The sequence below is a fragment of the Narcine bancroftii genome, chromosome 1 (genome assembly GCF_036971445.1).
Source record: "Narcine bancroftii isolate sNarBan1 chromosome 1, sNarBan1.hap1, whole genome shotgun sequence".
Classification (NCBI taxonomy): Eukaryota; Metazoa; Chordata; class Chondrichthyes; order Torpediniformes; family Narcinidae; genus Narcine; species Narcine bancroftii.
The window spans coordinates 404,310,402-404,327,381 of record NC_091469.1 but is presented as its reverse complement, the minus strand read 5'-3'; the positions used below and the strand labels follow the sequence as shown (position 1 = coordinate 404,327,381).

Here is a 16,980-nt window from a genome sequence, read left to right as displayed (position 1 = left end):
TGCATAAAAACACAACCCCTCCTATCAAAGGCTGATGTGGTGTTCCCAAGGCAAGACCTCAGATGCAGGTTGAAGCCCAGTTATCCATTTCTGGAACTGAGTGGACCTATGCATGTGACACAGGCAAATACATGGCGGGTGGAAATTTTATTTTTTTCAGGCACCCAAATAAATCAAACAGCCCAATATATGGAAGCAGTTTTACACAATTTTCTTGCTGATCTGTGATTCAATTGATAATGTCAGCGCATGAACATGGAAACTCACCTTATAAACACCAAACAATCTCTTTCCTGCACTTGCAACCAGATACTCTCTAACCTTCCTGCATGGTCAGGGTGGTTGCTGTGGTTACTGCAGGTACACTGATGTTTAAGTGTAATGGTTTGTTTAATCTTGTATTTGTATGTGTGAGTTCTTAGACAACCAATAGATGAAGGAAGAGGTCCTTTACTTTAAAGTTGTTGTGAACATCACCATGAGGCATGCCATGAGGCTGCAAGCCTCCATTAGGGATCTGCATACTGTGTAGGCCCACTACTGGCAGCCAAGTCTAATCAAACAGTAACTATAATCAAGACCTTGCTAGTGGCCATGCAAACATGATCACTATCATTACATCTCATTTTCTTAAAACAAAAGTAGCTTACTTTTAACTAACATATTTTCTTTTTATAACACTGCAATTTTTAACTTTAACACCAACAACTTACATTATCATTATTATCAACATTGTTAACATTTCTTAAACTTGTGTGTTCACATTTTCATACACTAAAACTGGAAAAAAATAATAAGATAACCCTACTTCATTCTATAACAGGAGTCTTTAAATTTGTTCAGTGAGTCTCTTAGCAGGATTCACATGTCTTGATGACCTCCTAATTGATAGTCCTTGAATCTCAGTTGTTGCCTCAGACAATGTCTTCTCAGTTGTGTATTCAGGTTGTTCAATAGTATCCGTCTTTCTATCTACTATGGTTGGTCCCATTTGAAGGTCCCATTTCTTCACAGAACAGCATCTTCATCTGTCTGAATGGTGTATGATCTTGGTTGGACTTCACTAAGGACAGTTCCCTTCTGAGTCCATAAGTTTGCTTTGTCTTTTAGCCTTACTTGGTCACCAGTGTGGAGTTCCGGTAGGTTTTTTGTTCCTCTGTCAAAATAATACCTTTTGCTTTTCTTTCTCTGCTCTTTGAACTTCTTCACTTTCTACCCCTCTTTTGTTTTTAAGAGGTTCTCCTGAATTGGTAGGTTTAATCATAAGGAGTTGTGCTGGTGATATACCACACTTGAGAGGCATTTTGCGGTATACTAGCGTGCTCTGGTAGAAGTCTGTTCCACTATCTTTTGTCTTGTTCATCAATCTTTTCACTGTCTATACAAATTTTTCCATTAGACCATTGGACTCTGGAAAATGAGGACTTGACATGGTGTGTACAATAACACATTCTTTGGCAAACTGTCAGAACTTTAAATTGCAAAACTGGTGTCCACTGTCTGTGAAGACCTCTCTTGCCACACCATGTCTGGACAATATGGCTTTCATACCTGTTATTACATTATCTGCAGTGGTGGTGTTCAGTCTACTCACCTCTGGATACAGGGAAAAATAGTCTGACTACAACATAGTCCTTGCGTAACATTCGAATAGGCCAGCGCCTACCTTCTGTTAAGGCCTGTATGGTGCTGGGTGTGGCTTTAGTGGTTCTGCAGGATTGCTTGCTTGATATTTCCAGCATATTGTACAGTTTGACTTTTCATTTGTTATATTGCTGTTGATTCTTGTGCTCTTTTCTTCCACTTATCGATTCCGAGATGTCCTCCATGGATCCATTTTAGCATCTCTTTTCTCAGACTCTTTGGGATAAGGATTTTTCTTCCCTTTAAGATGATGTCTTCAACCACTGATAGTTCCCCCTTGCAGTTGCAGTACTCAGATATGTCAGGTGAGCAGTCATTATTCACATTGAGCCATCCATCCTAGTTCTTTTCTCAGTTCATCTTTGTTTGTCTCTAACTTTATGAGCTCAATTTTTGCATCGTGTGATCATGTACACGAAGGCTTCACGTCTTCATCTATTTTGGTGTTTGCAGGCTCTCTCGTGTCAAAAGCTCTAGACAACATGTCTGCTGTATACATTAGTTTACCCAAAGTGTGCATTACATTCAGTGTTTAGCATTGGAAGTAAATCATCATTCTTTGTATTCTAAGTGGACATTCATTTAATGGCTTTTGGAACAATGTAATCAAGGGCTTATGGTCAGTTTCTACATTGATGACTTGTTCTGACACAAACTGATGAGATCTTTCACAGGTGTATGTGATGCTGAGCAGCTCCTTTTCAATTTGAGCATATCATATCTCCGTGTCTGTCATTGAGCATGATACATACACAATGGGTTGCCAGTCATCATATTTATGCACAAGAACTGCACTGAGCCCACTATATGATGTGTCTGATGATATCTTGATGGGTCTCGTTGGATCGTAAAACCTCAGAACTGGTTCCTCTGTGAGCAGTTTCTTTAGTTCCCTCCATGACTTTTCATGCCCATGATTCCACTCCCATTCAATGTTCTTTTCTGTTCATCTTCTCAATGGACCTATCTTTTCTGAGAGGTTGGATGTGAATTTACCCATATAGTTGACCATTCCATTAAACCTCAGTATGTCCTTTTTGCATTCTGGTCTTGGCATGTTATCAATAGCAGACACCTTTCTGGGATCTGGTTTGATGCCCTCACTGACAATAATATCTCCTACAAATGTTAATACTATCACCCGAGCTTGCATTTCTCTCTATTCAGCTTCCAGTTTGCTTTCCTTTTGCTTCCAGCACTTTCCTTATTCTTTCATCATGTTCCATTCTCATGGTTCCCCATACAATTATTTTTTTAAAATTTTTTTTTTCCGACCTCCCCCCACACCCCACCCTGCGGCTCCTCACTCAGTGAATGAATGAAGGCATTTCTTCTCCCCCCCCACTTCCAAAATAAAAGAAAGCGAGAGAGGGATTGGGGAGAGGCTCCGAGCGAGGCTCACGGTGACTGTAGCACTCAGCGAGTCCCCCATACAATGATGATATTCATTGAAGTATCAACTCCATCCAGGTGCTCATAGACCATATGGATAGTTTTGTGATACACTTCAGGAGCCAAGGCAATTCTGAATGGTAACCTTAGGAACCTGTATCTACCAAATGGACTATTGAATGTGCATAGTTTGGAACTTGCTTCATCCAATTTTAACTGCCAAAATCCTGAAGATGCATCTAACTTGCAGAAAAAAATCTTTGTATTTGCTAACTATGACATGATTTCTTCACGCATTGGAGGCTTAAATTGTTCTCTCTTTATTGCTCTGTTTAGATCTATTGAATCAAAGTAAATTCTAAGCCTTCCATTCTTCTTTGTCCACAACAATGAATGAACTCACTCATTCCATTGGCTCATCTATCACCTGAATCACATTTAGGCTTTCCATCCTCTCCAACTCTGCTTTTAGTTGCTTTTGAAGTGCAAGTAGAACTTTTCTGCATCGATGTATTATCAGTGGCATATGTTTATCCACTCAAATCATATGTTCTCCAAGAAATAGGTGATTGTACTCTTTCATGAGTTCATCATAGACTGTCTCTCCTTCAATTTCCACGAGGACTCTTTTTACCAGGTTCAATTTCTCACAGGTTGTTAAACCTAGTATTGCTTGTACATCCTTTGGTACCACAATGAATACTAGCATGTGTTCTTTGTCCTTGTGTTTCACTTTGACCATGCATTCTCCTTGCACTGGTTTATCGGTACCTGTATATCCGGTCACCTTCACTTTTGTTCCATACATCTTTGGTCTCAGTCTAATCTTCTTAAAATCAGTCTCTGATATGACATTAATTTGTGATCCAGTATCCAATTTAATGGAAATGTATACATCATTCATTTTTAATCTCAACATCCAGTCTTTGTTTTCTTTCTTGTTTTCAATCACAACATCTACATAGAATTCCTCTATCTCCTTTTCATCTACTGCATCTACTTTATTGCACTTGGTTCCTATAGCAAGGGGCATAATGGTTGCTTTTGTTGCCGATATAGCATGTGTTACCATATGCTGGACACTTTTTAGGTAGGCGTTGTGTACCGCATCGACAACATGGCTTTTGATTGTCCCTTTCATTTTTCTTCGCTGGCCAATCCTCTCTATCCACTTTGGCGCACTTTTGTTAAACCATTTATGTCTTGCTCACTGCATCCACAATCTGTGTTTGTACAGTTTCTGTAGCTGTACAGAGTGCTAGGGCTTTTTTCAAGTCTAGATTTTGCAGTGCTTCCCTTAGACTATTATCTGGAATACCACACACAAGTCTGTCTTTTATCAGCGAGTCAGACAGTCCACAAAATTCACATGTTTTGCTTCTATTTTTCAATTCAGTTATCTTTTGATCAATACTTTTTTTCCATTTTCTGTACACATGTGAAAAATCTGTGCCTCCCAAATGTCATGTTATGTCTAGGTATGCAGTATGCCTCAAACTATTCCATATTTTTTTTCCAATTTCATTTTGTCTCCTTCAGCAGCAAATGTGAAGTTATTATATACCTCCAGGACTTCATCACCCATGACATGTAAGAAAACTGATGCTTTCACTTAATGACTTTTCTTGTCAGCTCCAACTGTCATTAAATACAATCCAAAATATTGATTAAATCTTTTCCAATTTTCAGCCACATTACCTGTCAACTGACGCTTCGCTGGTGGGTGTAATCCTTCCATTTTTCACTGTGTTAGCTTCACTTCACTGATCAGCTGCTGACTTTAGGTTTTACCTTTTAAAATATTTCCTCTTAATTACCTTCATCCCACTTCTGACACCATGATTCATCTTATATTTGCATGTGTGAGTTCTTAGACAAGACATGGATGAAGGAAAAAGTTCTTTACTTTAAAGTTGATATAAACAGCACCATGAGCCATTCCATGAGCCTGCAAATCTCCATTACAAATCTGCATACTGTGTCAGCCCCCTGCTGGCAGCCAAGCCTAATGAAACAGTAACTATAATCACGACCTTGCTAGTGGCCATACAAACATGATCTCTATCGTTACAATGGTGTCACAGGCTACACCTACAGTGAAAATAAAGCAGCAAAAAATAAATAAAACAAGTCGAATGGACTTTATTGAATTGAGCACACTGTCCTTGTTGCACAACAATAAAAGAACAATTTGAATATTGCTGACCTGAATGTTTACCACTTTGCTGAAGTGGTTCTATTTTCTTTAAAGTTCTTTCAGTCACACATTATTTTATTCATGCCAGACAATAATATTAGGTTGTGAAACATTTCAGTGGAATAAAATAAGAACAAAAGAAAATCCAAGAAGAAAAACTGGAATTGGGGAACTTACAATCCTGTAGCCATTGCTGCTCTAAAACCCTCCATGCTAAAGAAATCTCACCTTATGGATCTTGTGAAATATTTGGCATCTTCCAATTATACCCCCTTCACAGAATTCCATCTCGTTCAAAGATTTTGTTTTGTATTCACCGAGTAAAGTGGTTGGTTGCTACCCAACAATAAGCTGTGCATTTACGAAGATGAATAACCAAATCAATTTTGAGATGAGAATTGAGTTGCTGCAATTGGTGTGGAATATTTGTACATTTAAAATGAAATGCACACAGTAAAACAATGTGGTTAATAAAGAGAGTAATTTTAGTAAATTTGAAGACTTTTCCTTTTTTTGGGGGGGGGGAAGGTGGTGGGTGGGGAGGGGAGAAAATATAAAAAAATTGTATTCTTTTTGTGTCATATTATTATCCTTATGTTATGGTAAATTCTGTATATGTTTTGATGCAAATGAAAAATAAAAAAAAATTAACAGAAGAATGGAAAGAATACACATGACAGTTTTGTAGGCCTGCTTGATAACTATTGAAATTGAAGTTTTAGCTGCAGTTTCTCCTATCAGCAGGAAATAGTTACATTGACTATTCAAGCACCCAGTAATACAATGGAGGTATATGGCAACTATAAACATGAGATAAAGTTAATGGATTGTATAGAAATATTGATGTGACATCCACATATACCTTTCCAATGGTATGGTGCAGCCGCAGAAGCCAGGCCCAAAAATATGCAGATCGGATCATTGGTTTGATAAATTCAAAATGGAAGTACACATAAATAAATAGAGAGAGAAATATAACTTTTTGTGGGACATAAAATCTGGCCATTTATTTAAAGTGACAAAGTTTAAATATAACTGAACTCAAAATGATATTCTGAATTGGCTCCTTCAGGGAATCAAAGCTGATATCAACAAAATGATGAGTTATTAACAGTAATATTTTGTTCTCTGCAATCACCAAATCACCAATGTCTTTCTTTGTCTAGCAATAGTTGCATTAGTAACTGGATGCTTTTGAATTTTATCTATCTGTATCCTGAAGTAAGGTTGTTATGCAATTCTACTAATTTGTCTTAAATTGAGACAGGAATCCTGATCCCAGGCTGATGTGGTTACGGCAGCTATTGTATTCATTGTATTCACGATCAGCTAGTCCTGCTTGATAAATCTATAGATGAGTGCAGTCTCTCTAATTTTCTGGCTGGGAAACCCAGACAGCTGTCAAGAATTGTGAGTTGATAGCTGATTTATGTCCATCTTGTTGAGCATGAGGATCCATCTTCAGAAAACCTGCTCATATGATCTCAACCACTCCATGTTCAGTCAACCTTCCTCTCCTAAGTCTTCCCTTTCACAATTTCCTGGTCCACAATCCTTCCCCCTCAGGGACATATCCTGGATACTGATCATCTGCATATTCTGCAGCCTCCTGGTGTTAAATTTAACAGGACCACCATGACGGTGTCAGAAGCTCTGTGTGCACCAACTCCCAGTGCAGGCACACTGCCAGGTTCCATCCCATCATTCAATAAATATCAGACCCTTTGTCATTCCATTTGTTTTGTTTACATTTCATTTCTCCCAAACATACCAGAACCTCCAATTACTCTAGTTCATGGCTCTTTCTCCAGAGCAATGTATATCTAAATGAAGCTGGAATCAATGTTATTGTTTATTTAGTTTTAATAGGATTTTCAGTTATGTAAGGGTTATGTCATCTTTCAGTTTGTTTCTAAGGAATCATTATTTGATTATGGAGGTGATTGGTTAACCGTTTTTGGTAATAATAATAATATGAAATGAAATGGTAGAGCTTGGTTCTCTACAATTTGTCAGCAATTAGTCTTTTGCAGAATGTTTACAGAAAAGTTCACCAAGCAGCAGGAAAAAAGAGGAAATCTGTAATTTAACAGTCTGAGGAAAGTTTAGTGAATACGGCCCTAAGGTAATACCCATTAACTTGGAGGCCCTCTGTGATATGCTGCAGTTTTGCCTTCACTATTAGTGCCTTTGTCTTCCACAAATAGAAAGGGCTCTGTCCACTGTTGATCTGATGACCCTGCTGTCTATTGACTGATTGGACAGGCAAGGTGGATTTGAATGATGGTCAATGCCTTTGTGAGAGAGTTATTTTCCTTAAATGTATTCATGACTTGCACTAATTTAATAGGGAGATAAATACCATTAATTCTTTAAATTGTTCGTGATTTGAGGCCATTTTACCTTAAAAGAAACCCAAACAAAGGGGAACGGATGATTTGAAGTGGCCTTTACTTTGAGGTTTTAACACCTAAATCAGCGGGTCTCAACCTTTTCCTTTCCACTCACATCCCACTTTAAGTATTCCCTATGCCATAGGTGCTCTGTGATTAGTAAGGTGGTATGTGGGTGGAAAGAAAAAGTTTGAAAACCACTGTTTTATTCGTACCTAATTAACTTGTTGCATGCACAGTTTCATAACTCCAAAGGAAATGGACTAATGACAATTTTTCTCAAGCAAAATATTTCAATAACGTGATACTTAGCTTTCCCTTCCCACTCACATACCACTTTAAGCAATCCCTTACTAACCACAGACCATCAATGGCATAGGGAATCCTTAAAGTGATAAATGGAAAGAAAAAGGTTGAGAACCATTGACCTAAATGCTGGGTAGACAAGGAGTAAAAAAAAACTAGTAGTATTGTTTTCCATTTAACCAGCGCACATTCTTGGTCAGCAAAATAATTAGTTCCCAGGTACAGGTGGAGCTGAATAATTTACATAAAATAAATTAATTTCAATGTAGGGCAAACCAAAGGCTGTCCTGTTGCTTTAAATATGAAAAAGAGCACCTTTAACTTTTCTTGTAAGTTCAAAACACTTTGGGTTTTAGTTTTTGCATTCAACAGAAAACTCAAAATTTCTCAATGATGAAGATTATAAATCAGGTTGGGTAAGGCACTGGTTGATAAGGCATGATTGTTTAATTACCGTAATCCTAAAAGCTACTGCATATTTTTAGAAAATGAACTACCACTTTACCTACCTAGACACAGAAGCAGTTTAAAAATCTTACAAATTTTTCAAAACCCAAGTTAGATTGAAAGTTATTAAAGTGTACTTTGAATGCTGCATTTAATACAATGGGCATAACACATAATTTTTTTAAAATTTATTTATTAACTATTCAACACATCAATACATTGTATTAGTTTTCCAATTTCTGTTGTAAAGAGGCTAAAATATACATTACATAACTAAAACTTCAAAGCTGGCAGGAAATAGCTATTCAAAAAGCAACATTTTTTTTAAAAAAATCACATTTTAAAATTATAACAACCTTTTGTTATAAAATTTACCATGTGTCCAACAAGGCCATGAATAAATGCAGTTAATGGTTTTGGTTAGTCATTGGCTTGCTTGATGAAATGCAATCTCCATCAAATTCTGAAGACACATTTTGTCATAATTTGTCTTTCTTCCTCTTCACCCACACCTATCTCTCAGAATCATATCGAAACAAAGAAAATTACAAAGATTGCTGCTGCTGGAATCTTGAGCAAACAATGAAAAGATGGGGGAACACAATGGTCAGGCAGTATCGATGAGTAGATATCATCAGTCAACATTTTAGCCTTTTTCGCCATGGCTCACCCAGTGGTTCTCAACATTTTTCTTTCCGCTCACGTACGACTTTAAGTATTTCAGTAGCATTTGGGTCTAGAGCAGTGATTTTCAACCCTCCCTTTCTAATCACAGAACACCGTTGGCATCTTCTTCTTTCTTCTTCCTTCTTTGGCTTGGCTTCGCGGACGAATATTTATGAAGGGGTAATGTCCACGTCAACTGCAGGCTCGTTTGTGGCTGACAAGTCCGATGCGGGACAGGTAGACACGGTTGCGGCGGAAGCGAGGGGGAGGCAGTGGCCCTGGCCTCGGCAGAGCGAAGCAGGCGGAGGCCCTGGTCTGGGCAGAAAGAAGGAGGCGGCGGCCCCGGTCCGGGCACAGGGACTTTTGGCATAGGGATTACTTAAAGTGGTACGTGAGTGGAAAGAAAAAGTTTGAAAACCATTGGGCTAACCAGGAGATTGGCTGTTCTGTGAACTGGTTAAGGAGCCATTTTGACCTTTCATACTGGACCACAGTTAATCGGTTCTCTGTGTCCTTTCATATTCATCACAAGGCATTCCCAGGAGAGGGGGAGTCTATCCTCCACCAGTGACGTCTGAGTGACACATCGAGCAATGGTGGACCTGCCTAAATCCTGATCAATGTGTTATGATCTTGTATTTAAACAAAATTAATCATGCCTAATTATAACTTAATTAAGCATTATGTAGAGCACAGTATGAGCCCTTCAGCCCCTGTTGTTGTGCCAACCTATATAAACTTTTATCATTTTATAAAATACAGTGGGATGTATTGCTGCACAATTTATAAACACCATGGGAAAGTCCTATTGGCAATAGTGCACAATTTGTAAAGACTATGGAAATGAGCACTGGCAGACCTGCCCTCCAAGAATTCTGTGCAGCTGTATGCATGGGACACTCATTGAGAACTCATGGAGGGATTTCTCTGCCACAGGGATCTGCCATCTCTCTCCTGCTGCAACTTCCCACGGTCCTTTAGACATTTATAAAGGTTAATATAAGTCGACAAAATTTATACCTTCTTTTTGTTTTCTTCATGTTCCTGCACTCATGCAAAAACATAATCAACTTGTCATTACTTTATCCCAGGATACCCTGTGTCCCTGACACTACTTAGGTAGGTAGTATCATTCCCAGCATCTGATGATGCCTGCATGCTGATTAAAGAGCTTTCATACTGGACCCTTAACTGGTAGATTGGCCATCAATTACAGGGCCAAGGTGCCAGTGTGAAAGGAGCCTTTCTCCCCAGGAATGCAGCCTGACCTGCTGTGTTCTTCCAGCTGCTGATTGTCTGCTTCTAGAATCATATTATGAGTTCAAATTGGAAAGCTAGTATTAGTGTATGAAAGCCAGTATGCATCGGAAAGGAAAAGAAAATTACGTGAGCAGTGCTGGAAATACACATTAGAGTTTATGTAGCATCTGTTGGAGGAAGAGTAATAAATCAAAGGATCTCTATCTAAAATTGTTGATCTATATTGTCTTTTTCCAGATGCTGGTTGCATTTGTGAATTTCCAATGATCCCCTTGATGGTTCAGGTATCTTTACATGGGGAAAATATCTCCACAAAAACACTGTAACTAGAATAAAAGATTTATACACCAGAGAAACATTGAAAATTATTATTTCTCAGCCATTTGTATTAGTTCTCCAGGCTCCCAAGCAATCTTATGACCAAATGCAGATATTAAAAAATCAACCATGAACACTTTCTTGGAAATGTTCTTCATGTTTTCCAAAGACATGTACTACAGTATAAAGAAAATATCCCATTTTGTTAAGTACAACTGAAATACAACCATTAATAGGTGCTCAAGCAACAACAGGAAGTTGAGCACACAATATTCTGCAACAATTTCTTAAAGATGAAATAATTTTCAAAAATTATTCACTTTATCAAAAATCAAGGAAATAAAAAAAATAAAATTGTGTTATTCTTTCACAAATTTAAAACTGAGATTATTCTATTCAATGGCCATAAAACTTCAGTGAGAAAATAGGGGACCTTGAATGGAATCCTCCCTCTGCTTTATGCCAAATAACACATTCAATAATAATTTTATGTTTATTTTATTCCATACATTGAATTTTTGTGATCTCTTCATTGGTTCGACAAAATGTTCCGCAGCACATATACAGCATTTAACATAATTCATTATCAGACTATCATTTTCATTACAACTCGATACAATTTTAGTCAAAAAAAACAATTACATTGTTACACCAAAATGTTAAATTATACCCAATGAGTCAATGAACTGAGAAAGGTAAATTCTTTTTCAGTAATTTTTTTTTTTAAATCCATCAAATATAAGAGGTATTAATCCTCCAAAAATCTTTTGGGAGAATACTTGAAACTCAAATAGAGAGAAAAATTACAATTTGCTGTTTAATTTCTGAATACGGAATCACAATATTATGACTGAACCTGCATATTTCCCATTTGTTACTTGGAGAATAACATTTGCAATATAAATAGAGCATAAATTTAGAATAAAAAGGCTAGTTCTCAAAAGTAACATCTCTTCCTATATTACAACAGGGACTCTCTTTTAAGCAATTCCTTGGTAGACAATCTAAAGCTTTAAAGGGTACATATAAATGTAAATTTGTCCTTTATAAAAGCTAAGATTAGTTCCCAAAATCAAAACGGTTATAAGCTCAAGAATCCTCTCGTGAAATCAATATTTTTAGCTACTTTAAATAATCTGTTGTTATTCATATTTCAAGAATGTAAATGTTTATATATATTAATCTTTAAGAGTAACATATAAATCACTTAATTTGATTTCATTTAGTTTAGTTCAGATTATATTTTTGTCAGAATTTAACATTTGCAGCTAAATTGGACCAGAAAATATGTTCGTCTAATTTTGCCAAATCATTAATTGAACTTTTCAATTGGTGATTTCTTTTCTGCATTCTGAATGATTTTCAAATGAAGTACCTCATTTCAGCTGAGCTTACATTTTTTCTTTTTGCTTGTCAGCTAAACATGATGGGAGAGAAGAAGAGCAATGATATAAAGAAATAAACAAGTGGTTTAGATATAGTATCTATATGACATTGTACCTGCAGAAATGTTGAGAAGAATAAAGCAATGGCCAAGTGTTCGGTTGAGCTGTTGATTCTCTGGTTTAAAACAGAGAACACAATAGCAATAGTTTATCAGCATGTATTCCAGAATGCTTTTGAACTAAAGGTGATTTTCACTCAACGACCATGATTAAAAAATAAGCACAGGACAAATTAATTCTGATTAATCAACAGATCTCTGATCTTAAGTAGCCAAGAATTTACATGACATTGAACTGTTTAAAAATACAAATAGTAACTGAAGTTTAACAAAAGTGCAATTTGTGTTATTTACAGCAATGGAATCTGTTGAGCTCCAAAGAATAGTGAATGTCGAGTGCCTATTAAAGAATTCCTTTGGGACTCCTACCAGTGGAATGGCCGTGCCTGAAGGGATGATCGGTGGAGGGGCACGGTAACGAGGAAGCAGCTGGTGATGACTGTGTCCTGGAAACGTGCCTAAGCTTCTCTGATCCTGTCATGCCAACCTTGACCATCTGAGTTTGGTATATTCCAACTGGGTGGACACGCTGATGATCCAGGAGCTGCTGTTTCCATAGAAACAACACAGTAGGAAGAAATGTGAGAGGGATCAAATAAGACACTTGGAGAAACATGTCAACAAATTAAGTTCATTAGGTCAGAACCATAATAAACACTGTGAAGACCTGAAGCCCAGACAATAAATCCCTTCAACAGATGTTCTCACACTGTCAATCACCATTACCATTTAGCACAAGAAGTTCCATGAACATTGCATATTTTTCTAAGATTGCATTCATTGTGATATGACAAGCTTACAAAATATTAATTATATAGCAATATAAAGAAAAAAAATGTTTTACACATGTATAAAAATTGAAATGAAATGGTATGGCAATGGAAATGTCAAGTTATGATCCAATAAAGGGCATCTCACTTCAAACCTAGTTAGAGTTGTAGGACATTAATGTATAGCTTTCAGACCATAAAATATGATTTTCTCATCTAGGTCTGTTGTAAAATTCACATATTAAACAAAACAGAGGTTTCCAGATAGACACATAAATATGCCAGAAACTGAGGTATGTGGATAATGAGCAGGCTGAAGAGATTCAGTTTAATTTAGTCATGTTCATCACAGAGAGCAGGGGCTAAAGTACCTGTTCCTGCACTATTCTGTTCTATGCTCTAAGACAACATTTGGCACTGAGGCATAAAATTAGATATTAGGGGATCTTACCAAAAGTCTAATTAAAGAGATACATTTTATGGAGCACTTCAGAAAAATGGAAAAAGATGCACAGATTTACAGAACAATACTCAGAAACTTTTATATTTTAATATTCAACATACTTCTCAATGGAGCACCACAGGGCAGTGTACTTTGCCCCCTGCCCTTCTCACTTTACACCTACGACTGCGTGGCTTGATATGACAATGGCATAATTTACAAATGTGCTGATGATTCCATTGTAGTGGGCTCAATAAAAAGGGGCGTTGAGTCAGCGTACAGGAGGGAGATTTAAAACTTGGCTGAACGGTGTACTAACAAAAACCTCACCCAACCAAGGAGCTGATGGTGGATTCTCAGAAGGGTAAACCAAAGGTGTACGATCCAGTAACCATTGGGGGATCAGAGTCAGTGAGGGTGTGCAAATTCCTCAGAGTGGCTATCTCAGAGGACCTTTTCTACACCCAACATATTAATGTCATCATAAAGAAAGCACACCAGTGCCTCTACTTCAGGGATGACCACCTTTTTTTTAGTTATAGGCCACATATAGGAAAAATATAAGGTGTCACAGACCAAACAATTTTAAGCTCAGCAGTTTTCAACCAGTTACCCTGCAAGATAAACAGTGGTTTTAGACCATAAACCACCTGTGTCATCAAAAATTCATTTTCTATCAAAATAATGACAACACTACTGAACAGTTTAACTGTTCATAGATGTTCTCACAAATTACAGTAGGCCCTTCTGTATCTGCTGCTCTTAAATGTAATTTAAATTAATACAATAAAACTCTTTAAAACTCTCATTCTAAAAGCAGTGCAATTTTTTTTTAAATTGAGTGCAAAATAAGAACAAGAAAAAAAGATCAAGAAAAAGACAAGGCAGCCTTGAACATTCTTCCACAACCCTCAATGAATACAGTTCATGGCCCAAATGTTCACCTTAATAATTATGTGTAAATCTGTAGATAAGCTATTAAAGATAGGTTATTCACATTAAAAGATTCCTTGCAAATCAAACAAACATACTTCCCCTTGACTTCTGTGGAAAAGTATTCATTTTCCCACCATGTCTGAAATTATCGGCTCTCCCTTGCTATGTTTTGTCTTTTTTGTTCTGCCATGTTTAATCAACTGAAGTAAACACTTTTCATTTAATTGAGGAAAAACATTTTCATTGATGAATAACATTGCAAAATGTTCAAAATAGTGTTGAAACTAAGAAGTGTAATGGTAGCCCAACAGTTGTACAAAATGGCAGTGGCATCTAGTGTTGAAGCTAAGAAGTGCAAAGTACATACCATGCAATTTATTGTTGGAGACTATGTTGTAATGGGCCACTTTAAAATGGGCAATAGGCCACAGTTGGCCCAGGGACCATAGTTTAGCCACCCTTGCTCAACTTCCACAGGAGTTTACAGAGGTTCAGTATGACATCAGAAACCTTGGAAAAATTACTACAGATATGTCGTGGAAAATATGCCAACCATGATGGGAGAAAGCCATACAAAAGGTAGTGGACACAGCCCAGCACATCACAAGCAAAACTCTTCCAAACATCAAGAAAATCTACAGGGATTGCTGCTGTCAGAGAGCTGCAACAATCATCAAGGATCCACACCTCCCAAAACACGTTCAGTTCTCATGCCTGCCATCAGGAAAGAGGTAGAGGTGCTGCAGGTTGTGTACCATGAGGTTCAGGAACAGTTGCTTCCTCTCCACCATCAGACTCCTAAACAACAGCTTCAATCAAAGACTCATTAAAGGACTCTTTGCACATTATTTATTACTGATTTTTTTTTCTATATATATTGCTCTCTTTTGTATTTGTATATTTTCCTTGAGTAGAGTTTAGACTACCAATAAGTAAAAATTCTTCCTGGGCTACAGGAAAAAGAATTTTAGGGTTGTATGTGATGTTATATTTATCTGACAATAAATTTGAACTTTGACTTTGACTTTGAACTTTGAGATTTGCATATTCTATGATAATTTAACTACTTGCAATAGAAGCAGGGCAAGTCATTCAACCCATTGTACCATTCAATAAGATTACACCTGGAATATTGTTTACAAGCCTTGTCTTCTTACCAAAAGAATTATATACTTGAAATAGAATGAGTGGAATAAAGGATCCTTATTAGAAGGGATTAAACAAACCGAGCATTTAAATTTGAGCTTAAAAGAATTTGAGATGACCCAATTAAATCATGCAAAAGTTCTAATAGGCATCACCTTCCTTGCTGCAGAGATAATGTTTTTGCTGTTTGCAGTGTTTGGGAATTAAGGAACCAGAGCCCTAAAGTAAGATAGAGATGACAAGAGGTTTAGTAAATCTCTAACCAAAAGACTTGTGGATGCTTCATTGCTAAAATTGTTTCAAAATTTGGAAACTGCCAAAGCAAGTTTCAAGGATACCTTCTCCACCATTCTCAGACTCCTGAATGAACCCCAAAATATTTTGACTTTAGTCCATAACAATTGATCTTTCTCTGTCACTCTCCACTTTGTACTCTTGTACCGAATCTTAATTTTTGTACAATGTCTGAAATGTTGACTTGTCTGCTTGCAAAACAACCTCTGTCAGTGCATTTGTAAGATATGTGATAATAAAATTGAAATTGAACTTGTTTGTGGAGGGGCTGCAGCAGCCTTAAGGAGACACATAGTCAAAAAAAAAATCAGTGCAGCATCCAGCAGGAAAATGAAATGTGTGGGTCAGGGCAAACAACAATCTGGCCCCAACATTTGTTCCAAAAAGCCTGTAATGCAACCCTTGTTTTCAAGTTTCATGAATCAAATCTGCAGAGTATTTTGTTAAGGTAATCAATAACAGGTTTTGAAGGTGATTAAATTGCTTGCAAATTGTTATAATAATATTATAGTAAGCATATTGCACCAGCTGGTCACTGTGAAAATCTAATAATTCTTTAACATTTAATCAGCATTTGGTTTCATTGCTCTGCCATACATTATTACATCGTGAAGGAAATCAGCAATAAGGGAAAGATCTTGGATACAAAATTATTCTTATTTTAAGCTTTTTTTTTCCTTTATTGGTGCCATAATTTGTTAAATGAGCTCTCAGCTTGGGAGCGATAATACTGCTTCCATTGCAATAGCAATACATTTTTTCTGAATCATGAACAATTTGTGCAATTTTGAAGCCCATAGATTACATATATCATAAATACGATCAATCAAAAACGTGATTCACTGTACCATAATCGCATCTCCACACGTAATCATTCAAAGTACATCAATGGTGTAAATAGCTCCATGCCAGAAGGCAAAATATTTAAAAGATGGATTGCTGTCCTTGTGGCTCAGTGCACAGATGTCCCATCGTGTGTGGTACTGGCTGGTACTGATCCATTCTCACACCAGGATGGTCTAGGCTTCTGCCTTGGTCTGTGCAGAGGAAAACTGAGCTCAGCTGGGGTGCTACAACTAAACTCAGCACCTCAGGATTAATGATAGGAAAAATCAGCCAGGGTTCCCACTTTCAGAACAGATGCCTGTTTTTCATCAAAAAGCTTTTTTAGACTCATTAATAATTAAAATGTTTTTAAATTGCTCAAAAAATGAATGTCTACTTGTTGCTGGCAAGTATATATGCGTATGGGATCAAGACTATTT

The 16,980-nt window shown here is 37.0% G+C and overlaps 1 protein-coding gene across 14 annotated transcripts in view; it reads right to left on the bottom strand.

The window, feature by feature from the left end:
- Positions 1-16,980, bottom strand: part of LOC138751496 (histone deacetylase 9-like) — an 851,890-nt gene that overhangs the window by 117,974 nt on the left and 716,936 nt on the right. The window contains exon 14 of one of the 14 annotated variants that reach the window (XM_069913824.1): positions 12,497-12,674. The exons of 11 other annotated variants lie outside the window; for them this stretch is intronic. In XM_069913824.1, coding sequence (XP_069769925.1) covers positions 12,497-12,674 — 178 coding nt within the window. Of the gene's footprint in view, positions 1-11,854; positions 12,675-16,980 lie in introns of those variants that run through there. 2 more of the 14 variants (XM_069913822.1, XM_069913823.1) reach the window with 2 other exon arrangements.